Genomic DNA, 26988 nt, shown 5'->3' with positions numbered 1-26988 from the left:
CTTAAATGGCCTGCAGCCGGGATGTCACGTGCAAGGTTCAGGACAGTCCAACGATGAATGCGGGGAACCACAAGTTGGGTCCGGACCTCTTGGGTCTGGGGGTCTTGATCAATGTGGTAGAGCCGCTCGTGATTGAGTTCAAACCTAGGCCATTGGGTGTCGTGCTGGGCATCCACGACCTCACCATCCACCCAGGCCAGCTGCTCATAGGCAAATCGGAGTGTAGGGTCCTCCCTTTGATCTTGGCTAAAGTCCACAAGGTCAGGAGGGGGGCCAGCCGTTTCGAGGCCGTCCTGCCTGGGTGTGGGAACTGGGACAACTCCGGGGTCGGACCTCGCGTCGGGGCCTGTCTCCATCTCAGGTGGAGCTCCCTTGAATGCCTCTTCTGTGGGTAGGGATCGGAGCACCTCAATGAAGTCTGGCCAGCTGCGGCCCAGAATAACCGGGTAGGCAAGGGATGACGCCACTGGCACGTTCATTAACTGAGTTGCTCCATTCACCGTGATAGGGACCTGAACTGTGGGGTATGGTTTCACATCTCCATGTATGCACTAAATCCGTACCTCCCCAATGGTCCGCTCGATGTCCGGGAGGAGCGCCTGGCGGACAAGGGTCTGCCCAGAGCCCAAATCAACTAGACCAATAACGTGGGTCCTGGCAACTTCCATGGGCGCTGTCAATTTGGCCGTGGAGGGCGGACAGGCCCGTCGCTCCCCGGTGTACACCAGGCCAAAGTTCTGTCTGTTATTACTTGGAACCACTTAAATCCTACTTTTTGTAAATAATAAAATCACTCTTTACTTATTAATTAACCCAGAATAAGTATTAATACCGGGGGGGCGGGGAGAACAGCTGTGCATATCTATCAGTGTTATAGAGGGCGAACAATGTATGAGTTTACCCTGTATAAGCTTTATACAGTGTAAAATTGACTTATTTGGGGTTTGGACTCCATTGGGAGCTGGGTATCGGAGTGCTTGAGACAGGAGCACTTCTTAAGCTGTTTTTAGTTAAGCCTGCAACTCGTGGGGGACGTGGTTCAGACTTGGATCTGTGTTTGCAGCAGGTGAGCGTGTCTGGCTCAAACAAGGCAAGGTACTGAAGTCCCAAGGTGGCAGGGAAAACGCGCTCAGAGGTAGTCTAGGCACATCAGGTGGCATTCCCAAAGGGGTTTCTGTGATCCAACCCGTCACAGACAGTGCCGTAGAAGATGGTGCCATGGTTAGGCGGTGAATGGTCCTCGTCGATGCCAATGGATCATGACATTTGGGAGGTGCCAAGGATGATGGTAAAGACAGATCACGTTCTCGTACCAATGGAGCCCAATTTTTATGGGATTTCTTGCCAAGCCTCTGGGCTGCGGACATACTAAATGCAATTGGGCTGAGGTACTGGGCTTGCTCAGAGCTGAATCCGAGGAAGACTTAGCCTCATGCTTAGGAGAGTGCTTCCTGGGTTCCCGAGAAGATCCTGCCAGGGAGCCTATAGAGGTAATTTTCTGCCACCAGTGTCAGAATTAGCAGGAGGAAGCTCACTCCTTGCTGAGTCAGGCCGATATGTGGGGGCGGGAGGAATTCCCCGGCGTGGGCCTGATTGAGGACTCCTAACCTTTTCCATGAGGTGTTTTCGAAGGCACAGTTTTTGTCCTTTTCAGGTATGGCTGGGGAACGAGCGGCAGATACTGCACCTCACTGCAGTGTAAGCTTCCTAGAGGCAGTATAGGCAGAGCTGGTGGTTGTCTTTGACCAAGAAGGATTGCAGGCAGGAAGCGTAGAGTCTGAGGCCCAGAGTCCTAGGCATAGTCCAGTACCCGCACAGGGTACTGTGGGGGAGGGGGAAGTGTTCCCCCAAAGTTTAATCTAGTCCTAAAAACTGAGAAAACACTTCAACTATTAAAACTGTACAGGATGCTAAAAACTATTTATAAAGTTAAATCTTATCTTAGGGGATCAAGCTGAAGCTAGGACACAGAGAGGTTCCGACCCATATGATGCAGCGGTGAGAAGGAACTGGAGAGGTGGTCAGTCCACCCCTCCTTATATCCCCTTAGTTGAAGGCATGAGGTGAGACAGGGTGCGCGTGCGGACCAATGGATACCACTTTCAAATTCACAGACTCCAGGTGAATGCATAATCCACAATAGAATACAATAGGAACCATCACTCGAAGGAGAACATTTTGTTGGAAAACTTCTGACCACCTCTAGTCAAAACTTCGTACGTATAAACACGAATATTTTAAAATACATTAACATACCGTATATACTTGTTCATTAGCCCATTTGTTTATAAGCTGACACCCCAAGATGGATAGGTAAAAATAGTAAAAACTGTATGACCCTATATTTCAGGGGTTTGCAAACTTTGGCTCCTGGCCCCTTCAGGGTAAGCCGCTGGCGGGTCGGGACGTTTTGTTTACCTGGAACGTTCACAGGCATGGAGCCCCTCAGCTCCCTGTGGCCGTGGTTCGCCGTTCCCAGCCAATGGAAGCTGCAGGAACGGCGAACCGCGGCCGCAGAGAACTGAGGGGGCTTCATGCTTGCAGACGCTCCAGGTAAACAAAACGACAATGTATTAGATATTCAATTCAATGATTTCACAGAGTTTAAAATCATCAAATTTTGGCGTAGCCCCTTTTATAAGCCGAGCCCTGCTCTTTGATGCGTCACTTTTTACCAAAAATATTCGGCTTATGAACTAGTATATACGGTACCTCCTCTTCGAACAGATTTATGTGCTAGTGACTCTCGAAATGAAAGATAGCTGGAAAAACAGATTCTTCAAAAGAAACAAGTAATTTTTGGATCGCACTATAAATGTATCAGGTGCTTAAATATGTATTTAAAGATTTTCCAAGAGAAAAATTCAAAATATCCTAATTTCACTGCTGTGTACTCCAGAAATTCTAGAGACTCAGAGTGGGATATTTAATAATTTAGTTACGCTGTAAATTTAGTTACTTCTTTTAAAGAATTTTTACCTTTTCCCTATTACCCACAAGAAAGAGACCTAAAATTCAGGCTTTTGCTTGTGCTACAAAGGACAGAGGATTTTGTCTTTTGGGGGGTTTTTTATGACGCAAGTGAAAATGTTCAGAGAATGAATGTTCTACCTTTTGGATATACATTTAGGTCATAGTTGCTTCAAAAAAACTTAAAAAAATCAGTCAAGGATCTACAAAAATGATTGCAAGTGATACAGTGGGAGACAAGCAGTCTTCTGAATTTCATAGTCTGATATAGTGCTTAATTTGTGCCAGGAATTGCCAAGGCTAAGCCCTGCTAGGCTTGGCAGTTCATAGCCCTGGCACCTCTGGGCTTACCGCGTCAGTTATGAAAGTCAAAAATTGCTTGAGCCCCGGCACCTCTTTCACTACAAATTAAGCACTTGCTCCTAACATAATACACTGGGTCAAATTCAGCCATGATATAAGCAAGTATGACATCACTAATTAAGCAACAAGAACTTGCAGCCTCTTAAGGGGCTGAATTTGGCCTATTATTATACTATGCATGCCAACAGTTTAAATACATTAAATTAATAAAACACAATGTGCATAAATAAGATGAACATGTGAGTAATATTACAATTCAAGATAGTGTAGCTGTAAGTCATACCACACTCTAATTTCTCTCTCCCCGTGTGCCAAGTAAACTTTGGACATTTTTTTACTCCTGCATTAAAAACTCTAAAATTGTGAAAAATCTAACACATTTTCAAGCAAAGTTAAACAATTGAAAAAACAACAACAAAAATATCCCTGCTTACATTGTATTCCTTTATTTTCATAGCATCATGTTGCTTTTGATCTTCTAGCTTCTTCCTTTCTTCTTTCATTTTTTCAGATTCTGTTTGCCAACTTTCTTTTTCACTAAAAAAAAATATATTTAAATAAAAATAGTTCAACGTTTTCATTCAGAAATATGAAATATTGTAAAGATTTTTCAAAACTGTTTGTAAATCATGTTGCCATTACAATCTTATTAACTGAAATAAGATATTATGATAATATCTTATTAACTGAAATATGATACCATTAAAACATTTTTCAATTTTTTTTAAATGAGTTTGGAAAATTCAAAATTAACTTCACTATTAAAAGTTATAACTGTGTTTTGTAGTCTGTGGTGAAGAATGCATACTAGTCTAAATTTGAAAATATGTTATTAAGAGAAAAATTCCATCAAACGTGAACATATGAAGTATGAGATACTTCTTGCAGAAAGCCCAGATCTTCCTGTTGTGAAAAAGGAGATGCAAAAAGGGTGCCAGCCTTCTTACCAGACTGTTACCCTGTTATGATCAGGTAAGGGAATCCTGGTGTGTTTTCCTTCTGAAGTTTATTAGATCAGCAGATTTGAAAAGATATTTGAAGTGATTCCAAAAGATTCCAAGGCTTGTCTACAGGGCCCTGAAGAGTGAACTGCAGCGCACACTAAAGTTTCGCTCTGTAAGTATCCCATGTAGACCCTGCTAGAGCAAACTAAAAGGTAACAAGTTCACATTAACACAATCCCATTTGAAAGCTATCTATTCACGCTAGCATGATTCACTTAGGGCTGTCACCGAGCAACACTTTAGAGGCCACAGCAACTCACTTTAGTGGGCCCTGCAGTCTGCACTGTGTGGCCAAGTCCCCACATCAGTGAGGAAAGTGTGGTCTGTTGGTACTCAAGAACTGAAGAGACTGGTCTATCCTTGGGGAAGTTCTCTCATACAAGTTTCAACTGGTTTGGGGAGATGAGGAGGCTCCTATAAGCAGTCCAGACTCTAAAATGTTTCCCTGGTCACAGTGAGGTTCTGTGGGCTGGGAGCAGTTGTGGGAGAGCTTCTCTTCTTTGGCTCCCAAGAGGGTCTCCTCGCAGACAGACTACATCTACAGCTTCGCTTCCATCATGATGGGGAGAAGGAGGAAAAAGGAGAGAAGAAATTTGACAGTGGTTCTATCTGAGATGCAGAGGCCTGGAATCTTTGCTCTCTTAAGTGGGTGGCAAGATTCTGCTCACTGCTACTTCAAAAAAGCTTTTACAGTTGGAATGATCTTGTCAATAATTTTGTAATGATACAGAGTTTAGTTGGAAGATGCCGATTTATCGACCGCAAAACATTTTGTGGAAATATCGTGTGTTCAGCAAACTTTCATTGAATCACAGTCAGGTTTCCTGGCAAGCTCCTGGGTAGCTCAGGCTTCCAGGATCTGCGGCAGCTGTGCGATAAAGAGTGCCCAAAGGCTGACGTTACTACGCCTTCCTGGGTTCACATATCCAGGGAAGCTCTGCCATACAAATTGGAAGCTCTGTAATAGTGGGGCTGCCTCAGAGTCACAGACCCTAGAAGGCAAGGGTCCTTGGCTCCACCATGCAGACTGCCCCAGGACTAGAGACCTCGGACTTCTAGTATCTGTGGCTCCAAAGTCCCTGCCGTGGTCCTGGGAACCTTAAAGATTTGGGAGGCTCATGAAGCAGGGCAGCCCTGGGGGCACTAGCTCAAACCAGGGCTCTCAGGATTTCCCAGGTCTCTGCTACACAGCAGAGTGCCTGGAAACTTTGGAAGCTGTGGAGCCCCAGCTTGAACCAGGGCTCTCAGGGCTTCTAGGCTGCCTGCTTCATGGCAGGTGACTTCCCAACCATGACATAGTCCTGAGGCTTCCTCCAATTCCTACTGGCGGATGTGGGGGAAGTCCAGGTAGTGCCTTGCAAGCAGGGGAGCCAGCTGCTCTGTTTTGTTTCAGGAAAATCTAAATGAAATGGTTAATTTTTTTCTTGAAACAAAAACTTATAATTTCCTTTCCATGAAAATTTAGAAATTTCCAGTTTTTGTTCCAAAATGGAAAAAACACTTCCAAATTTCAGAATGCTCAATGGAACAGAAATTCCAAGTTTTGACCAGCTGTACTTGAATGCATCAGGGAAAGTGGGAGCACTCAATCACTATTTTTTTGCCTGGCTGGAGGCAGAGACTCTAGTACATAGGCAGAAGAGGTGTGGCCAAATCCCAAGGCCCCATGCGTAAGATTATCTGCCTCTTGTACTTGCAGGAATAGAGGTGCAACCCAAACGTCACAGACTGACACAAAAACAGGATCCAGAAACTGCTAGTGAAGTTAGTCAACAAACATAAATCCCCAGAAAACAAAGGAAGCTCTTTTGTCTCAGAAGCTGCCCAAGTGAGCCTCCAGGCCTAATTCAATAGTGAAATATCAATCTGGGCAGCCCCCAGAACTTGGAATCCAAATTAAGAGACTCGCGTCAGGGGTGGCTCTACCAATTTTGCCGCCCCAAGCAGCGGCAGAGCTTCCGCCGAATTGCCGCCACGCCTGGAAGAGTGGTGGAGCTGCTGCCCAAAAGCCACTGCGGCTGGAAGAGTGGCGGAGCTGTCGCCAAATTGCCGCCGTGGGACACTGACTGCTGCCCCATTCTGAATGCCGCCCAAGCACCTGCTTGGAAAGCTGGTGCCTGGAGCCGGCCCTGACTCGCGTACATTCTCCGATCTAAACAATTTCTGTCTTAACCCTCTGGTGGGAAAGGAGAGGAATTGGCTTAGGAACTGGCTTTACATGAAGGTCCAGAGACACCCCTGGAACTGACATCTCCAGTCTGCACTTGTGATCCCTGGATCCAGAGCAATGTTTCCTCTTCCTCGTTTGTAATAACACTGGGTCCCTCAGAACAAGATTTCCTCTGAGCTCCAATTTTTCCTACTCTTATGCCTGAAAGCAGAGAAGACTGGAAGTGAGGCTTCCACAAATGTCAGGTACAAATGACAGGTTTCAGAGTAGCAGCCGTGTTAGTCTGTATTCGCAAAAAGAAAAGGAGTACTTGTGGCACCTTGGAGACTAACAAATTTATTTGAGCATAAGCTTTCGTAAGCTACAGCTCACTTCATCGGATGCATTCAGGTACAAATGAGTTTCCGGATGCAGATTCAAGGGAAGCTTGACAGAGTCGCAATTTGCAGATTTCCCTGGTGCTAAAAATGATTTCTGTCACTGTGAAAATTGTACAGGATAGTTCTTGCCACAAAGCAGGCAACAATATGTGAGCGCAACAGACACTGCTTTTCTAAAAGGTTTTTGAAGCACAGCAGCACCAAGGGGAATACACAGAGGCCACCTAAAAGAAGAATGATTATTTCACACAAGTCTCCATGATGCTAATAGAAATAACAACTTGAACACAGTGGGGAAATTATTAATATTTTCTCTTATTTAAAATATTTAAAACACTTTGAAAGTTTAAGGTTTTATCACCCTGACCATTTCAAAAGGAAGACCCCAAAGGATTTGTACCTTTGATATTCCTTATATAGCAAGCCTTGTTGATGGCGAATTACTGCAAATTTTCGCTTATATTCTTCTACTGCTTCTTCTAATTTCTTAAGTAATAGTTCTTTATTTTCTAGTTCCTAATGATCATTTTCAAAATAAAAAATAATGATATAATTAACAATGTATGCTTCAAATCTGAAAATATTCATCAAAGTCATCCAATGGTACTCTCTCGCGTAGACCTTTGCGCCAATGAGATCAATGCATTGAAGAAACAGCCTGCATCTTTATGCTAAAACAACATATCAAAAACAGTCTAAATAAAAGTAATGTTTAAATATTTATAAGTAATAAATTAATAATAATTAATTTTACACATCACAGACCAAAAGGAGTTGAGAATTACTTGACATTTTGGGAGTTGTCCATACAGACTACTAATGAAACTGCACACCTGGAAAATGTTAAGCATTTCTCCCACTGCCAAATGCATTCATATTTCATAACTATACAATATAAACAAATCTTTTCTGATACAAGCAAGCTGATCGGGGTGATGATAGGCACACATCTTATTAGTTATGTTTAGTGTGCCTGTTTTTAAGTCCCCATCCTCCCATTTATATTTTGTGTGCTTGTTTTTTAAGTCCCCATCCCTCCATTTATCACTTTATCTTTCCCTTCATCCCAGCAATCAACAGTTTTAATTCAAGCATATTTATGCCCTTCTTCTCAACATTCAGACCATTCCCCCCATACAAATGAGCAACTAACTCACATGAGAAATAAAATAAGTAAACAGAAGACTACAAGGAGCTTTGCACAGAAGAAGCGTGTGGCAGAAGTAGTAGAGAATTCAATGAGGATGCATGACTTTGCCGACCAGTATTCAGTTTAAAAAAAAAAAAAAAAAGAATTCTTTTAAACAACATAACCCTTACATATTAACTTTTGTGTATTTCTTGATAAATGCCTAATCTAGAAAAATAATAATTACAGGTTTCTAAAAAAAAAATGCAAAAGCTACAAAGGCTATAAACACTTTTTCATGACAGAACATACAAATATTTTCAGTACTTATATATTTATTCCAGCTAGATTCACTCTGGCAACTTTCTGGGGGAAAAAAATCTTCTAATATAATCTTGGTAAAACTATATTTATGGCATTCTGGTAATGAAGAAATTGACCCATAGCAAGCAAAGGAAATGGCTTTCTTTATAAATTCACACAAAAGCCCAACTTCCCACTGGCCAAATTAGGAAGATTACATCCCTCACCATTTATTTTATGCTTGAATATGGTCTCCTAACCTTCTGTACTAAAATTCTCTATATAAAACAGGCATGGGAATTTAGATGAGAAGAACAATAGAATAGACATTTTTTGTTGATTGTCCTCTGGCTTTACAAACATTAGACTTTATGTAAAAATGTAAAAACTGTCCACTCCTTTCCATACATGCTTTTCTCTCAAGTGTATTGTATAAAGTCTATTTGTGATGCTGGGAATGTATAGTTGTTTAATAAACTCTTTAACATAACTCACAAAGCACATCAAGCTTAGGAGCCCAAAAATGAAAAAATTGAGTACCTCAAGCTGTCCAGGAGGAGCCAATACATACTGAGTGTTCTTCCAGACATACTGAAATATTCCTGATTTTTGGGATCTTTAAATTGCATTTGATGACTACACTGCATATGAAACAATGCAATTCTAGACAAGAAGTCTTCTTTGTCTTGTTGGGTACAGGAGAGGAAAAAGGGATTGGCCTTTCCTTGCAGATTGCTTTGGTGGGATTAGAAATTAAATAATCTCTAGCCCAGAGATGTGATACAAGGCAACTGTATTCTATTACAACAATACACATTACAGTTTTTAGGAGCCTCCCCAGTTTCCACATATGATATAACAACAGATTTGGAAGGAGTCAATACATGTTACAAATACCCCAAGTATGCAGGTTAAATCAGTTACCTGTAAAAGATGTATTAAATATTCGTTCTGAGAATTAACTATATTAGCACTTGAAGGAGTCATCCCTTCTGGACGGTTTACTCCTCTGAATACTATATTGGCGCCTTCCGATTGACGTAACAAACAAACTTCATCTTTAAGTTGTGCAATCTAAAGAAAATAAATAAAGAGAATAGAAGCAGTAAGAAGAAACTTCTATTATTCAGCCAAAAATATGGATACAAAATGTACAATTCCACAAAAAGATTAAAACACAATACTTTGAGTCAAATGGCTAAAAATGATCAAGCATCCAGAGCAGGCTCACACAGCTGGAGATCCATCTCAATTTTACTTTAGCTGCTCAAGCATATAATTTGTAGGTTATTTTCTTTCTTTTTACCCACAAACATTCATATGGAGACTGAGCTAAGCCTCAGTGTCCAAAACTGCTAGGCTCAGATGGCTATCCAGCACATTTACTCTAAATTTACCAAGTCTTTCTGTTTTAAACCCTTCAAAGAGCTTTGACTACAATCTCTAACGACGATGCCCCAGAAAATACTGTTCTGTAATGCTACAGATACTAGGAAGTCATACTGGATCACACAGCTGTCTTAAAGGGTTCATATAGAGAGTCTGCCTTTTTATAAAGATGTCACTTTGAAGATATGTTTAATATTAATATGTTATAGCCTTTGGGACATATAATATAAACATTTGGAAACATTCACAGTTGAGCTAAAATCACCAGCTATTATTTCAGTGGCCAAAAGGGAAAATATTTTAAAATCAATTTATTTGTTGAATCCCCATTAGCCTTGCTATTTGAATCTCTCACATATGTAAGAAGTGTAAGATGATTATTACTCATTTTAAGAAAAAAGAAACAAAAATCTTTTTGCAACTCACATTTAGCACAGCTCTCCCCAACAACTCGCCTAGTAGACCAATTCTATGATGGGGCCTTGGTATTAGGGTTTTTGTAAGTATGGAATAACATTTGGATTATTTGGATTTTAACTCAGTGAGAACAAGTACATAGATTATAATCTATAAATATAGTAACAAGTATGTATGATTGTATCTCTTGTCAATTATATATGAGGTTTTACATATTTTCAAAATGTGTAAGTAAAATAAAATGTGTGAGTTACATTAAAAAAACTGATAGCAATATCTAGTATTTAAAAGGATTTTAATACAAAATATTAAGTGTATTTTGTTCTGTGTTAGTCATGGAGACAGCAAATTATTCTATATTAGCACTGTAAAACAAATTAGAATATATACCTTTACATTAGCATTTGCTAACTGGTTAGAGAAATTTGTTGCCTCTTTTCGAGATCCTTTCAGCTCCTGCCTCAATTCTTCATTTCGCCCCGTAAGCTGGTCAACTTGAGCTTTCAAATGCAAACTGGCATCAAATATTCCCTCTGCATTCTTTGATTCAATTGCCTATCACAATAAGAATTAATTTAGTAAACAGAAAAACAAGAAACAAGCAAAAGAAAGCAAATACTTTTCCATATTTCCCAATAAACTGGAGCTTTCCAGTGTGCATAAGTGGGGCTCAAAATTGCAGCTGCTGTGACAGAGGGAGTACAGGGACTAATACCATCCAATCATCATAAAGGGGAAGTGAGAGACAAAAGTAGGCAAAGCCATAACTCAACCCCATCCTCATGTCAGCTCGTAGAGCTGTCTGTCTGTGCTGAGGGGAGTTCCGACAACCCAAAATGAGCGTGTCACTGCAATCCTACCAGGAAACCTAGGGAGCACTGGGAAGCATTCTGCTTTACGTAGCCATGACTGTGAGCTGGGCGCAGATCTAGCCGCTAAGTGATTAAGAAAACTAAATCTAACAGTACAAACACTTTCATGCATGAACATCATCATGTCTCAAGCTAATATTTCAGTGATCTGATCTCTACCATGACAACTCAAAGTAGATTACTTTTAAAAAGTCATATATTTAATACATTATAAGCTGCTTTTATGTAAAATACTACATCCATTTTTGAAGTATTCTGCAATGCTTTAAAGATTGACTATTCAGTCAAGATGAATTTTACTCTCATTTGTCATTTGATTTGTGTTTTTAAGATTTTAGGAAGTATTTTGAACATATAACAGCTAATGTTCAACACTGGAGCAGTCAAAACAAAGAGAACTCTATAAGTAACTTCTACCAAGCCAAATAATTCAAATGAAAGAAGGTTTACATTTACTAATCGCTCCAGACTAGGGATCATTAAGGCTGTTTCTCCTCCTTTCACACTAGGATCCTTCTGCATTTCCTTGACAGCTTGTAATATCTCTTTCATTCCTTGCTCAAGCTGCTTGTTTTCTTCTGATAATTCTTTTACTGCAATACAATAATGTATATTTCTAAAATTACTAAAATATTTTAAAATACTCTGGAAAAATACAAGTCCATCTCAGTTTCTGTTAGTCTGACATATAATAAAAATGGCTCATCTTATTCAAAGAAATACACACCCACCTACAGAGTTCAGAGACTTCAGATTTCTGTGCACAAGTAGTAAATGCATCATTCTGACTCCCCAACCCCTTGTTTACTAATGATCTGATCCAGCAAAGCACATAAGCACATTCCTAACTTTAAGCAAGTGAGTTGTACCACTGTCTTCGATGGGACATTCATGGGTTTAAAGTTAGGCATGTGCTTAAGTGCTGTGCTGGATTACATCTAAGCAATTTGTTTTTTTAAATACCAACCATATATTAAAATAAATAAAATGTGTTCCATATAGTGCCACTGATGTTAACTTTTAAGTTTAAAATCAGGAATATGTACCACACAATAGAAACTCTTTTACAGAAGATATATGAAAGTTTAAAGAATTTATTGAAGTTCTAAAGAAATAAGAGACCTTGGTAAATTAACAGACATATTGGAGCATAAGCTTTCATGGGTGAATACCCACTTCGTCAGACGCATGCATCTGACGAAGTGGGTATTCACCCACGAAAGCTTATGCTCCAATACGTCTGTTAGTCTATAAGGTGCCACAGGACTCTTTGCCACTTTTACAGATCCAGACTAACACGGCTACCCCTCTGACACTTGGTAAATTAAGTTTCATTGTCATCATTTTGTAGCTTATCAGGACCAACCCTCAATCTACATTTCAGAGTTTAAAGGTATTAGGTCATAAAAGCCTTCCATATATATAGCCATCCAAATATATATACACACATACACATACAGTGCCTTTCATGCATTCTGAAAAACACCAAGTAAACTGTACCTTAAAATATTAAAGGAAAAATTAGATTTCCAAGTGTAACAAAATAAAGCAGGAGAATATTAGCCCTCTAAAAATTATACATAAAGATCTGACTATCAGCAGCTATTTATAAATTTAATCATGGCCTATACTAACAAAGAATTACAGCTTACATTTAGATTGAAATTTGGCTATCGCAGTCCTGTTCCATTCCAAATCTTTCTCTCTCTCATTTAATTCTTTTGCAAGGTATTCATTCTACCGGCAAAAAAGAAAGAAACAATCTTAAAAACTAGATTTTCAAGACATAAGATTTAGAGTCTTTTAGTATGAGAATACTTAAGAGCATACCATTGAGTGATGGCTGTTAAATAAAACTAGATGCCTGAAGAAATATTATGAAATCATACATATTTGACAGTACAATTATATTATTGTAAGAGGACAGTAAAAGAAATAGTGTCATCTGCACAACAACAAAACCAGTAAGAATAGTTTATTAAAATAAAAAGAAATAATGTTTGTAAGCATTTAAAGTTTCCTCTCTTCATAAATATCCTTTGAAAGCCTTGCACTACCTGCACTGCTTGGCTTCTGTATCTCTCAAGCGCAAGTTCTGCATTTCTATATAATGTGTTCTTGGCCAACAAATCCCTGGATATCTGCTTATTCTAGAGGAACAATCAATAATTAGCAAGTGATTTGATTTCCATTTATGTATGTTATCTTTCCAAGACCTTTCCTGTGATATGAATAAAGAAACAACTATTACATTTTAGCAGTAAATTAAATGAATTATATTATTTGTTTTATAATTTTGTTAACACATAAGTTAAAAATGCCCTGTTGGAGCAAAGCATAAGAGACAATAGTTTAAAAGACTGACTTATACAGACATGAGTCCCATTTATCAATTATGAGTATCAAAAAGAATAGTTTAATAAATCTAGAAAATACCTCTCATAGTTGTTACTCATTGAAGTTAGTGATGGGAAAGAACTCTTTAATTAACTTGTCCATTCCTGTGCTAATGATTTTCCCTACTCCATATTCTCCAGGGTTTCTTTCAGTCCAATTTTAAAAGATTCATGCAATAGAGACTTCACTACTTCCTTTGGAAGATTATTTCAGCAGTCTACTGTAGAGTTCCCCAAATTTTTCATATTGTAGACTTCATGTCATGAACGCCTCCCATCCGATTCATGATCAAGTGGGCCACCTCCCCTTCCACTGGAAATCCAATAAAATCCCTTTGGGAAGTACAGCAGTTGCTTACACAGACAATTAATGTTAGGAAACTATTTAGTGCATAGAAAAATAAATATAACTTTGCATATGTGACCAACTATCTCCTTTCTGAATCACTGGAAAGCGTTCCATATACCACCATCTAGGAACCACTAATCTAACAAATTTCACCACTTGAAATCTTTTCCCAATATTAAATCTACAGTTTCTTTGCCACTAGATGGAGAGATGGGAGAGGAAAGTAATTGAAAGCCAGCTCAGAAACTTCTCACTAGCTGGAGGATGACTGAAAGAAAGGAATCTTTCATTTCCTTAATACCTTGGTTCTTTTCCTTGCTATCCTCATTGGTAGCAGAAGCTTCAGAAGCTACTTCTCCCCTATGCCTTACATTGGCTAAAGCTGCGGCATCCTTTCACAGAGGACACTGCTCTGATATTCCGCCAATCACAGACTCATAGAAATGTAGGACTGGAAGGGACTTCAAGAGGTCGTCAACTCCAGCTTTCTGCACTTAGGCAAGACCAAGTAAACCTAGACTATCCCTGACAGACATCTGTCCAACCTGTCCTTAAAAACTTCCCATGATGGGGATTCCACAACCTCACTCGGAAGCCTGTTCCAGTACTTAACTACTTATATAGGTAGAAAATGTTTCCTAATATCTCATCTATATCTCCCTTACTGCAGATTAAGTTGATTAATTCTTGTCCTACCTTCAGTGCACATGGAGAACAATTGATTACAGTCCTCTTTATCAACAGTCCTTCACATATTTAGTCTTCCTTTCTTGACTAAACATGCCTAGTTTTTTAACCTTTCCTCATAGGTCAGGTTTTCTAAACCTTGTATCACTTTGGTTGCCCTCCTCTGCACTCTCTCCAATTTGTTCACATCTTTCCTAAATTGTGGTACCCAGAATTGGACACAGTACTTTAGCTGAAGCCTTATAAGTGCTGAGTAGAGCAGGACAATTACCTTCCATGTCTTACATAAGATACCCCTGTTAATACACCCCAAAATGATATTAGCCTTGTTAGCAGCTGCATCACATTGTTGACTTATATTCAGTTTGGGATCCTCTATAACCCTCTGGTCCTTTTCAACAGTACTACCACTTAGCCAGTTATTCCCCATTTTGTAGTTTTGCATTTGATTTTTTCCTTCCTAAGTGAAGTACGTTGCACTTGTCTTTACTGAATTTCATATTGTTGATTTCAGATCAATTCTCCAAACCGTCAAGATCCTTTTGAATTCTAATCCTGTCCTCCAAAGGGCTTGCAACCCCTCCCAACTTGGTTTCATCTGGAAATTTTATACGAATATTCTTCTCTTCATTATCCAAGTCAGTAATGAAAATATTGAATAGTGTCTCTCACAGGACTGACCCCTATCGGACCCCACGAGATACATCCGCACAGTTTGACAGTGAACCATTGATAACTATTTGAATATGGTCTTTCAACCAGTTATGAACCCACCTTATAGTAATTTCATATAGACCACATTTCCCTAGCTTGCTTATGAGACTATCAAATGGGATTGTGTCAAAATACTTGGTAAAATCAAGATATAGCAGTAAACAAGTAACTCTGTCAAAGAAGGAAATTAGGTTGGTTTTTGTTCGTGACATATCCATGCTGGCAATTCTTTACAAGCATATTATCCTCTGTGGAGTGTTGTTGTAGCCATGTTAGTCCCAGAATATTAGAGAGACAAGGTGAGTGAGGTAATATCTTTTATTGAACCAGGTTCTGTTGCTGAGAGATACAAGCTTTTGGTCTACACAGAGCTTGTCTTCAAGTCTGGGAAAGATACTCAAAACATCACAGCTAAATACAAGATTGAACAGATAGTTTATAGAATAAGTAGTTAGTGGTCTTGATATACACCTTAACACACTCAAAATTGCCTTCACCAAACAAGGATATTCCACCAGAGAAGTGGATCGCATCATGGAATCTGCATCAATACAGAAATAAATCCCCCTCTGACCACACACCCTTGGGTGTCACTTACCACCCCACACTGAAACTGACACAAGGCATCATCAAACAACTGCAAGTCATACTCAATGGGGACCCCACACTGAAAAAAATCTTTCCTGGCCTTCAAACAGCCCCACAGCCTCTCCAAGCTCATCATCAGAAACAAGCTCCCCAGAGACCAGGACACACCAACTCAAAGTAGCACCACACCCTGCCACAACAACAGATGCGAAACCTGCAGACATATCTCCACTGCTATAATGATTAACACTCTCCACAACACATCCTTCCAGACCCATGGATCCTACACATGCCTATCACAACATGTGGCCTATCTCATCCAGTGCACTAAATGTCCCAGTAACAATTATGCGGGTGAAACTAGACAATCACTACACGCTCGAATGAATTCAAACAGGAAAATAATAAAAGACAAAAACACCATATCACCTATGTGTGAACACTTTTCACAAAGCAATCACTCTATTGCTGACCTACGAGACCTCATCCTCAAAGGAAACTGCACAGCACTTTCAAAAAAACAAGCCTGGGAGCTTAATTCATAACTCTGATAGACACTAAAAATCATGGTCTTAATAAAGACACTGGATTTATGGCATTCTGTAACCCACTAACCCCCAGTCGATTTGTCCTATGACTACAAGGGTGTTAACGGGCCACTTCACCTTGAATGGTTCATTAGAACACGTGCTAATTACTTATGCTAAACTATCTGTTCAATCTTGTATTTAGCTGGGACGCTCTTAGGCCTTGTCTATGCTGCCACTTTACAGCGCTGAAACTTTCTCGCTCAGGGGTGTGGAAAAAACACACCCCTGGCGCTGCAGGTTTCAGTGCTGTAAAGTGGCAGTGTAGACAGTGCACCAACACTAGGAACTGTGCTCCCGGCGCTGTTAGCTACTCGCCTCAGCTCCCAGCACCGGTGCTACAACTACACAACCACATTAAAGCGCTGCTGCAGAAGCGCTTTAACGTTGCTAGTGAAGACATACCCTTAGTACCTTTCCCAGACCTGAGGAAAAGCTCTGTGTAGCTCAAAAGCTTGTCTCTCATCAACAGAAGTTGGTCCAATAAAAGATATTACCTCATCCACCTTGTCTCTCTGTTACTCTCTAGGTGCTTACAAATTGATTGTTTAATAATCTTTCCAGGTATTTAGGTTGACTGGTCTATAATTCCCCAGGTCCTCTTTTGTTTCCATTTTTAAAAACAGGCACTATGCTAGCCCTTCTCTAGTCCTCTGGGACCTCACACAGCCTCCATGAGTTCTCAAAGGTAATTGCTGATGGTTCCAAGGGTGCTTCAGCTAGTTCCTTAGGAACCCAGGAATGAAATTCATCAGGCCCTAATAACTTGTATACTCCTAACTTATCTAAATATTCTTTAACCTGTTATTTTCTGTTCAATTGACGGGGTACCTGTCACCTGAGGACGGGATGCAGAGATAAAGTTTCTTGACACCTTAAATGACTGCTTCTTGGAACAGCTGGTCCTGGAACCCACCAGAGGAGAGGCAATTCTTGATTTAGTCCTAAGTGAAGCACAGGATCTGGTCCAAGAGGTGAATATAGCTGGACCACTTGGTAATAGTGACCATAATAAAATTAAATTTAATATCCCTGTGGCAGGAAAAACACCATAGCAGCCCAACACTGTACCATTTAATTTCAGAAAGGGGAACTACACAAAAATGAGATTAGTTAAACAGAAATTAAAGGGTACAGTGACAAAAGTGAAATCTCTGCAAGCTGCGTGGAAACTTTTTAAAGACACTATAATAGAGGTTCAACTTAAATGCATACCCCAAATTAAAAAACATAGTAAGAGAACCAAAAAGAGCCACCGTGGCTAAACAAAAAAGTAAAAGAAGCAGTGAGAGGTAAAAAGGCATTCTTTAAAAAGTGGAAGATAAATCCTAGTGAGGAAAACAGAAAGGAGCATAAACACTGGCAAATGAAGTGTAAAAATACAATTAGGAAGGCCAAAACAGACTTTGAGAAACAGTTAGCCAAAGACTCAAAAAGTAATAGCAAATTTTTTTTAAGCACATCAGAAGCAGGAAGCCTGCTAAACAACCAGTGAGGCCACTGGATGATCGAGGATGATAAGGCCATTGCAGAGAAACTAAATGAATTATTTGCATCCGTCTTCACGGCTGAGGATGTGAGGGAGATTCCCAAACCTGAGCCATTCTTTTTAGGTAACAAATCTGAGGAACTGTCCCAGATTGAGGTATCAGTAGAGGCGGTTTGGAACAAATTGATAAATTAAACAGCAAAAAAGTCACCAGGACCAGATGGTATTCACCCAAGAGTTCTGAAGGAACTCAAATGTGAAACTGCAGAACTACTACCTGTAGTCTGTAACCTATCATTTAAATCAGCTTCTGTACCAGATGACTGCAGGATAGCTAATGTGACGCCAATTTTTAAAAGGGGCTCTAGAGGTGATCCCAACAATTACAGGCCTGTAAGCCTGACTTCAGTACTGGGCAAACTGGTTGAAAATATAATAAAGAACAATATTGTCAGACATATAGATGAACATATTTGTTGGGGAAGAGTCAACGTGGTTTTAGTAAAGGGAAATCATGCCTCATCAATCTACTAGAATTCTTTGAAAGGGTCAACAAGTACAGACGCTCCCCGGGTTACGCAAGACCCGACTTACGCAAATTCTCACTTACAGAAAAAGATCCGTAAGCTACAAATAGGAGTTGTTTTTTTCTTTTTCGGGGAGGGGTGTATGTTTGCATAACGTTCGGGTATACATTTCCGACTTACGCAACATTCGAGTTACGCAAGGCTTTCTGGAAAGGAACAATTGTGTAAGTTGGGGAGCTTCTGTATGTGAATCAAGGGGATCCAGTGGATATAGCATACTTAGATTTTCAGAAAGCCTTTGACAAGGTCCCTCACCAAAGGCTCTTATGCAAAATAAGCTGCCATGGGATAAGAGGGAAAGTGCTCTCATGGACTGGTAACTGGTTAAAAGATAGGAAACAAAGGGTAGGTATATATGGTCAGTTTCAGAATGGAGAGAAGTAAATAGTGGTGTCCCCCAGGGGTCTGTTCAGGGACTAGTCCTGTTCAACATATTCATAAATGATCTGGAAAAAGGGGTAAACAGTGAGGTGGCAAAATCTGCAGATGATAAAAAATTACTTAACATAGTTAAGACCCAGGAAGATTGTGAAGAGCTACAAAAGGATACCTCAAAACTGGGTTTTGTTGCCTCAAAACTGAGCAACAAAATGGCAGATGAAATTTAATGTTGATAAATGCAAAGTAATGCACATTGGAAAGCATAATCCCAACTATACATATACAATGATAGGGTCTAAATTAGCTGTAACCACTCAAGAAAGAAATCTTGGAGTCTTTGTGGGTAGTTTTCTGAAAACATCCACTCAATGTGCAGCGGCAGTCAAAAAAGTGAACAGAATGCTGGGAATAATTAAGAAAGGGATAGATAATAGGACAGAAAATATCATGTTACCTCTATATAAATCTATGGTATGCCCACATCTTGAAAAATGTGTGCAGATGTGGTAGCCCCATCTCAAAAAACTGGAATTGGAAAAGGTTCAGAAAAGAGAAACAAAAATTATTAGGGGTATGGAATGACTTCCATATGAGGAGAGATTAATAAGACTGGGACTTTTAAGCTTGGAAAAGAGATGGCTAAGGGGAGATATGAGGTCTATAAAATCATGACTGGTGTAGAGAAACTAGATAAGGAAGTGTTGTTTACTACTTCTCATAACACAAGAACTAGGGGTCACCAAATGAAATTAATAAGCAGCAGGTTTAAAACAAATAAAAGGAAGTATTTCTTCACACAACTCACAGTCAACCTGTGCCAGAGGATGTTGTGAAGGCCAAGGCCATAACAGGGTTCAAAAAAATGGAGGATAGGTCCATCAATGACTATTAGCCAGGGTGGGTAGGAATGGTGTCCTTAGCCTCCGTTTGCCAGAAGCTGGGAATGAGTGACAGGGGATGGGTCACTTGATGATTACCTGTTCTGTTCATTCCCTCTGGGGCACCTGGCACTGGCCACTGTCGGAAGACAGGATACTGGGCTAGATGGACCTTTGGTCTGAGCCAGTAGGGCCATTCTTATGTTCCCTATTTTGGCTTGTGTTCCTTCCTCCATGTTGTTAACATTAATTGTGTTGAGTATCTGGTCACCAATAACCTTTTTAGTGAAGACTGAAGCAAAATAAGCATTAAACACCCCAACTTTCCTGATGTCATGAGTTATTACCTCTCCTTCCCTGCTAAGTAGAGAACCTACACTTTCCTTTGTCTTTCTTTTGCTTCTTATGTATTTAAAGAACCTCTTCTTATGGCCTTTTATGTCCCTTGCTAGGTGTAACACATTCTGTGCCTTAGCCTTTCTGATTTCCTGTATGCTTGTGCTATAGTTTTGTACTCCCCCCTAGCAATTCATTAATGTTTCCACTAATATCAAAGAGCAGCACTGTCTCAGCCCCCACCTCATCCAGACAAGAGCTGTAAATTACTGGACTTTATCTAAATGTAAACTAATTAACAAGTTTCAGAGTAGCAGCCGTGTTAGTCTGTATCCGCAAAAAGAAAAGGAGGACCTGTGGCACTTTAGAGACTAACAAATTTATTTGAGCATAAGCTTTTGTGAGCTACAGCTCACTTCATCAGATGCATTCAGTGGAAAATACACTGGGGAGACTTATATACACAGAGAACATGAAACAATGGGTGTTACCATACACACTGTAACAAGAGTGATCACTTAAGGTGAGCTATTACCAGCAGGAGAGCGGGGGCGGGAAAAACCTTTTGTAGTAATAATCAAGGTGGGCCATTTCCAGCAGTTGACAAGAACGTCTGAGGAACAGTGGGGGGAAGAGGGGAGAATAAACATGGGGAAATAGTTTTACTTTCTGTAATGATCCATCCACTCCCAGTCTTTATTCAAGCCTAAGTTAATTGTATCCAGTTTGCAAATTAATTCCAATTCAGCAGTCTCTCGTTGGAGTCTGTTTTTGAAGTTTTTTTGTTGAAGAATTGCCACTCTTAGGTCTGTAATCGAGTGACCAAAGAGATTGAAGTGTTCTCCGACTGGTTTTTGAATGTTATAATTCTTGACGTCTGATTTGTGTCCATTTATTCTCTTACGCAGAGACTGTCTAGTTTGGCCAATGTACATGGCAGAGGGGCATTGCTGGCACATGATGGCATATATCACATTGGTAGATGTGCAGGTGAACGAGCCTCTGATAGTGTGGCTGATGTGATTAGGCCCTATGATGGTGTCCCCTGAATAGATATGTGGACACAGTTGGCAACGGGCTTTGTTGCAAGGATAGGTTTCTGGGTTAGTGGTTCTGTTGTGTGGTGTGTGGTTGCTGGTGAGTATTTGCTTCAGGTTGGGGGGCTGTCTGTAAGCAAGGACTGGCCTGTCTCCCAAGATCTGTAAGAGTGATGGGTCGTCCTTCAGGATAGGTTGTAGATCCTTGACGATGCGTTGGAGAGGTTTTAGTTGAGGGCTGAAGGTGATGGCTAGTGGTGTTCTGTTATTTTCTTTGTTGGGCCTGTCCTGTAGTAGGTAACCAGTCAGAGAACCCTTCAATCTCTTTGGTCACTCGATTACAGACCTAAGTAGCAATTCTTCAACAAAAAAACTTCAAAAACAGATGCCAACGAGAGACTGCTGAATTAGAATTAATTTGCAAACTGGATACAATTAACTTAGGCTTGAATAAAGACTGGGAGTGGATGGATCATTACACAAAGTAAAACTATTTCCCCATGTTTATTCCTCAGCCATTCTTGTCAACTGCTGGAAATGGCCCACCTTGATTATCACTACAAAAGGTTCTCTTCCCCCCTGCTCTCCTGCTCGTAATAGCTCACCTTAAGTGATCACTCTCATTACAGTGTGTATGGTAACACCCACTGTTTTATGTTCTCTATTTTCCACTGAATGTATCCGATGAAGTGAGCTGTAGCTCACGAAAACTTATGCTCAAATAAATTTGTTAGTCTCTAAGGTGCCTCAAGTCCGCCTTTTCTAATTAACAGGTGACTCACCTCATGCCACAGACCCTTCCTCCAGGCCCCAGGGGTGCTCAGCCCTTCCCCCCACCCCAACTCCAACCCTAACCTCCCCCCCAAACCTGCTCCCCTGCAAACCTCCCCCTCCACCTTACCTCTTCCCAACCCAGCTACACCTCCACCCCACCCTCTTTTGCCCCAGTTCTGCCCCCTCCCCTGAGTACACCCTATCCCCACTCCTCCCCCTCACTCCCAGCGCCTCCTGCACACCACAGAGCAGCTGATCACAGAGGGTGGGAGGCGCTGGGATGGAGTTGATTGGTGAGGCCACAAGTGGACAGGAGGTGCTAGGGAGGAGGCAGGGAGCTGGCTACCGATGGGTGCTAAGCACCCACTAATTTTTTTCTGTGGGTGCTCCAACCCTGGAGCACCCATAGAGTTGGCACCTATGCCTCATGCTACTGTGGCTTGTTGCTTAACTGAAACTAAAATATAAGAATGGAGGGAACACTACAGACATGAGGGAGTCTGAAAGATAAGATTGGAAGGGGGAGAAGTTAAACTTCTCAAAAGTTAAACTTCTGCAAAAAACAAAACTGACCACAGAACTAAAAAGCTCTCTAATCTTGTTTTCCATTTAAAAAAAAAAACAACAACTCTTTTACACTTTTGCTGTCTACATATTGACTAAGAAGCAGTTGTGATTCTGGTGGCTTTATATTTAAAGAACTTTCTATGTTTTATTACCGAAACCTTAAATGTGCTGGAATGGAACGGTCTTATATACTTTAATCAAGTTGAAACACAGAAAATAAGAAATGTACTTTGTCTGTTATCTGTTACTGAATATATTTTCTTTAATAATTACAAAAGGTAAACTTACAGGTATAGTGGAGAAGCCTCACCTGTGATCTAAGAAAAAATAATTCACTCCTCAATTGCCCTATGAGATTTTCGACTGGATCTACCTGACATACATATTCTGATGGTCCACCTTCAAGTCCACTTTTCAAAATTTCTGCCTGCAATGATTCTGGAAAGGCTATCTGTTCTTTGCTGACATCATGAAAATCAGTTAAGAAATCAGAATATTTTATTTGAGAATAGTTCTGTTCATCTTTCAGCTTCACTGCTTGTGATTTGTATGGTGTTACTGGCTTTCCAAGAATAGACTGACAAAAAATGGCAGATTTTTGACTAAGAGACAGCCCTCCCTGGAAATCTTCAGAAAATGTTTGGTCTGAACCAGAGCATATTGTTGTTTGTTTCTGAAAAGATGCTTTTTCCCCATAATTTTGGCCGTTCTGTCCTTGTATCTGCTGGCTTTTGGAATCCTTTTGAATTATTTGTGCAGCAGAAAATGAACATGGATGGTCTGATTTTAAGCCTTTTGATAGCTGTCTATTAGTTGCATAGCCTGTTGTCCCTAGTGTCTCTGTAGATTGTAATCCTGATGATCTGTAAAGTTCTTTTATAGTAAAAGTTTCTGAACTATGGCCATCATCTTTTGGCTGCATCTGTGCCAGGTGTCTAGAATCTAACTGGACAAAAATATTTCCACTTTTTTCTGACCGATTTAGATTATGAAGTACACTAGAAATTCTTCTTGATAGATTTCCCAAAGCCATGGTATTTTCAGATATATCCTTCTCAGATTTTAACACATTAAACGATGCTCGTCTAATTGAAAGTATGTTTTTCATTTCCATGTTATATGAATTGTTATCCTGTATGCATAGAAAAGTAAACAATGCTTATTATTGTTACATCAGTAGCTAAAGACAATTCATTTAGGATTGTTTCTTTAGATAGTTCCATATAGTTATTAATTCTTAGTGTAAGTCTAAAAACTGTATACTCAGACACTAACAGTTCCTATTTTGGGGCCCAACTCATACAGAAAAAAATACAATACGCATTCCCATATCATATCCCTACCTTTGCTTTAACTTCATCAACATTAACTGTGCTCATGAAGTCTGATTTCCCTTTTTTTATCTTCAGATCCTCAGTAAAGCTATCAATCAGCTGCAGGTCATCTGCATCCAATCCTAATTACCAATACATGTATGAACAACAACAAATTATTATGAATGAATTTATCTATCTCCTGACAACAAAATGAAATGTTCCAAACAATGGGCTAGATTTCTGGTCTTGTTCTGTGATGCAAAGGAGTCATAAAGTTGCTCCTGGTAGGCAGCTGATGATTCCCCTGGGGTGGATATATTTCTGGCTGGTGTAGAATTGGCATAGCCAGCTCTTTGCAATGTCTCTGTTACAAACATTTGCCTGAGGAGAGAGGGAGGGTGCGGCTGGAGCGTTCTGCACTCTGATAACTCTTCAGAAGCCATTACAAGCCAGCACAAGTTAGAACACACAAGAGGCTGGATGATTAGTGAAATAAAAAGCCAATCCATCCCTTTCCTTCAGATACACCAACTAGAACTCTGGTGCAGCTGAAGATCTGGGCCACTATCTATACTCAGCTTCATAACATTTAGATACATTAGCAAATGCGGCACATTGTCAAGTTATCCCAAATATAGCTACACAGAACCACTTTCAGTGGCTGGTCTGAAAACCGGCAAAATCTAAATAAACTGCCGTGATTCTGTCCTACCTAACATTGCCGCTCTTTTTCCTTTCTCCTGAGCCAGTTTACGAATCTGTTGTTTCAGGGCAACTCTTTCTTCTTCCAGTCTTTCAATCTGCACATTAATCAAATATTAATATTTATTTCTGTTCAGTTTCATTTTACAAAATATGCCTAAACATAATTGATCACTTGCCTCTTTTAAAAGGATCTGGTTTTCAGCTCTGTACTGCTGCTGTTTTAGTGCCTTGCTGTTTTTATATTCAGTTAAATCTATCATTGTCTTTGGATCAAGACCTGAAACACAATCCATGCTGTGTAATTATTCATTAGTTAGATAAAATAATTCTAACTTTACAAAGCATTAACACATAACCCATTTAAATAAGAATACTTTAATATTCAAGTAGGATTACAAATAATTATACAGAAAACCAATAAGGACACTTATTTTCTTCATATATAACAGCTCTTCCATGCCTAATATAATCTGGAAAAAGGACAATATTAGTTGACTTACCCATAACTAAAAGTAATATACTTAACTTCAGGTAGTAATTTATCTTTTGCTATAAAAGCCTACACAGACTAACTCATGTTTTTTTCTTTCTGCATTTTTCCATCAATATTATGACAGACAACACTATAATATTTTCTTCACAAATATCATAGTGTTAGAATGTACTATGCTGCATGAGACGTTCTGGAATCAGGAAAAGTTAGATAGCATCATAGAAATAAAAATGAAGGTTGCAAACACTACTTCCTCTTGTTCTTCTGGAGGAGGAGGGAGGAGAGAAATGTAGCTCAGTCAAGAGCAGCTTACTGACCACATTTGTTCATGAACAATCCTACAGCTAATCATTTCTTCCTAATAAATAAAGAAATAAATTAATCACTTCATTTTAGTAAGAAAAATAAAATAATTTACACACCCTGAATTACAATAAGATAAGATATTTGCATTAATAGAATGTTATTTGAACTCTATGACACAGTGAAATCTTTGTAAAATTTCATAAATGACATACCTAAGCGTTCCCTGAGGTCTTCATTTTCATCAAGAAAATCACTGATTTTAAGTTCAAGTTTGTTCACTTCCTTAATCAATCCTTCAGTCTCACGATCTCTTATTTTAATCTGCTTTTTTAAATCCTTTATTTCAGCAACAGCATCTTCCAAACCATATATTCCCTGAAATAGTCCCAAAAGTGAATTTAAAAGGACTTCGTCAATTGTCCAAACATTATACTGAAATGTTTAGTGAAATAAACATTCACTAAATGTGAATTCACTAAAGACTCATGACAGGTAAGAAGGTTATGAGTAAGTGGAGGGATTCTTTTGAAAGAACATTATAGGATTAAGTTGAAGTAATCCACCCCCTTGAAAGGCCTGATCGAAAGTCCATTGAAGAGCAAGTATAATCATTTTTCTGATCATGGAAAATAGCACTTTGTAATCAGAATGGAAGTCTTAATTTACAATACTTTACGTCTCTTTCCTTTTTTAAATTTTTGATCAAAATTTGCATATGACTATAAGTGTTTGTAAGTAGTGTCACCATGACAATGCATGCAGTTTTACTGAATTCCAGCATACCTTTGTCAAAGACCATACATACAGATTTTACATAACATCCCTGGGTCCAGAGATCTTCTTTTAGAACTCTGAAGTGTCCTATTTTTTTATTTTATCAATCAAAATATACGGGGTTCTTTAATAATTAAAAAAGTTTGCTTAAGACATATTGCTATTCCAAACAGCTTTTGCAGTGAAAAGTTGAATGAGTACGAACACAAAGGTGTTTTTTGCTCAAAGTAAATGTTAACCATACTTGTTCAATGTTTCATAATAAACTGATTCAGAACACTGAGTTATTTTAAAAAATCCTCTACCTTTGAGAAATACACATGCCTCTCTGCTGAGTCTGAGTCTAGCGCACATTTTTAAAACGTACTTTTGCATGAATATTCTGCAACCCTAAAAAATGTTGCCATAAAAAGGTTCTGGTTTTTTTATTTTGAAAATATGGTAAACAAAAACCTTCCATTGCATTGTCAAACAGAACTGTCACGTGATCACCCTTTCACAAGTATAGCTCTAAAAAAACCCCCAAAAACGTAAAGCTTATCACTGATAATCAGATATCATCCGGCAATGCGACATTTACTATTTAACAAACAACATAATTCATGCAATGGAAAGGAACTGCATCTTTTTCTTTACCCTGAGATGTACATGTGTAACATGCACACGCTAAGTCCCTGATCCTGCCATGAGCACCACACACACAGAACTCTGCAAAGAATCAGGGCCCAAATTTGCAGAGTATTTTACGCATGTAAAAATTTAAAGCACAGTTAGGATCAGGAAAGTGATGATCTAAAAATGGCATCTTTTCATTCATCTTACTTCTCCGACAAATTTTTTTTTACTTGGTGCTGCCAGTGATTCTCAGAAATGGTTTTCCCACCATCTGCAAGATGGAGTTCTGTTACTAGCTTAAGTGCTGACCCTTCAGAAGTTCGTCATCTTGGCTATCCAACTTCTGTTGTCTCAAGACAACTATTCTGGATGCTCAAATAGATGCTTCATTTACCTTGCCAAATATGGCTAA

At 39.5% G+C, this 26988-nt stretch overlaps 1 protein-coding gene across 7 annotated transcripts in view; it reads right to left on the bottom strand.

Annotated features, from left to right (window-relative positions):
* Window positions 1-26988, bottom strand: part of CEP290 (centrosomal protein 290) — a 111033-nt gene that overhangs the window by 52960 nt on the left and 31085 nt on the right. For 6 of the 7 annotated variants that reach the window (XR_007354565.2, XM_048835631.2, XM_048835633.2 and 3 more), the window contains exons 14-24: window positions 25400-25562; window positions 24565-24665; window positions 24396-24483; window positions 23711-23823; window positions 13055-13147; window positions 12650-12734; window positions 11448-11590; window positions 10516-10680; window positions 9244-9393; window positions 7288-7403; window positions 3768-3870 (exon numbers count right to left, since the gene is read on the bottom strand). Coding sequence is in view for 6 of the 7 variants with exons in the window: in XM_048835631.2 (XP_048691588.2) it covers window positions 3768-3870; window positions 7288-7403; window positions 9244-9393; window positions 10516-10680; window positions 11448-11590; window positions 12650-12734; window positions 13055-13147; window positions 23711-23823; window positions 24396-24483; window positions 24565-24665; window positions 25400-25562 (1320 nt within the window). In the remaining variant the exon portion in view is untranslated. The remainder of the gene's footprint in view (window positions 1-3767; window positions 3871-7287; window positions 7404-9243; window positions 9394-10515; window positions 10681-11447; window positions 11591-12649; window positions 12735-13054; window positions 13148-23710; window positions 23824-24395; window positions 24484-24564; window positions 24666-25399; window positions 25563-26988) is intronic. The other variant, XM_048835632.2, reaches the window with a different exon arrangement.

The sequence above is a fragment of the Caretta caretta genome, chromosome 1 (genome assembly GCF_965140235.1).
Source record: "Caretta caretta isolate rCarCar2 chromosome 1, rCarCar1.hap1, whole genome shotgun sequence".
NCBI lineage: Eukaryota > Metazoa > Chordata > Testudines > Cheloniidae > Caretta > Caretta caretta.
The sequence above is the reverse complement of the archived record's forward strand: the minus strand, read 5'-3'. Positions and strand labels throughout refer to the sequence as shown.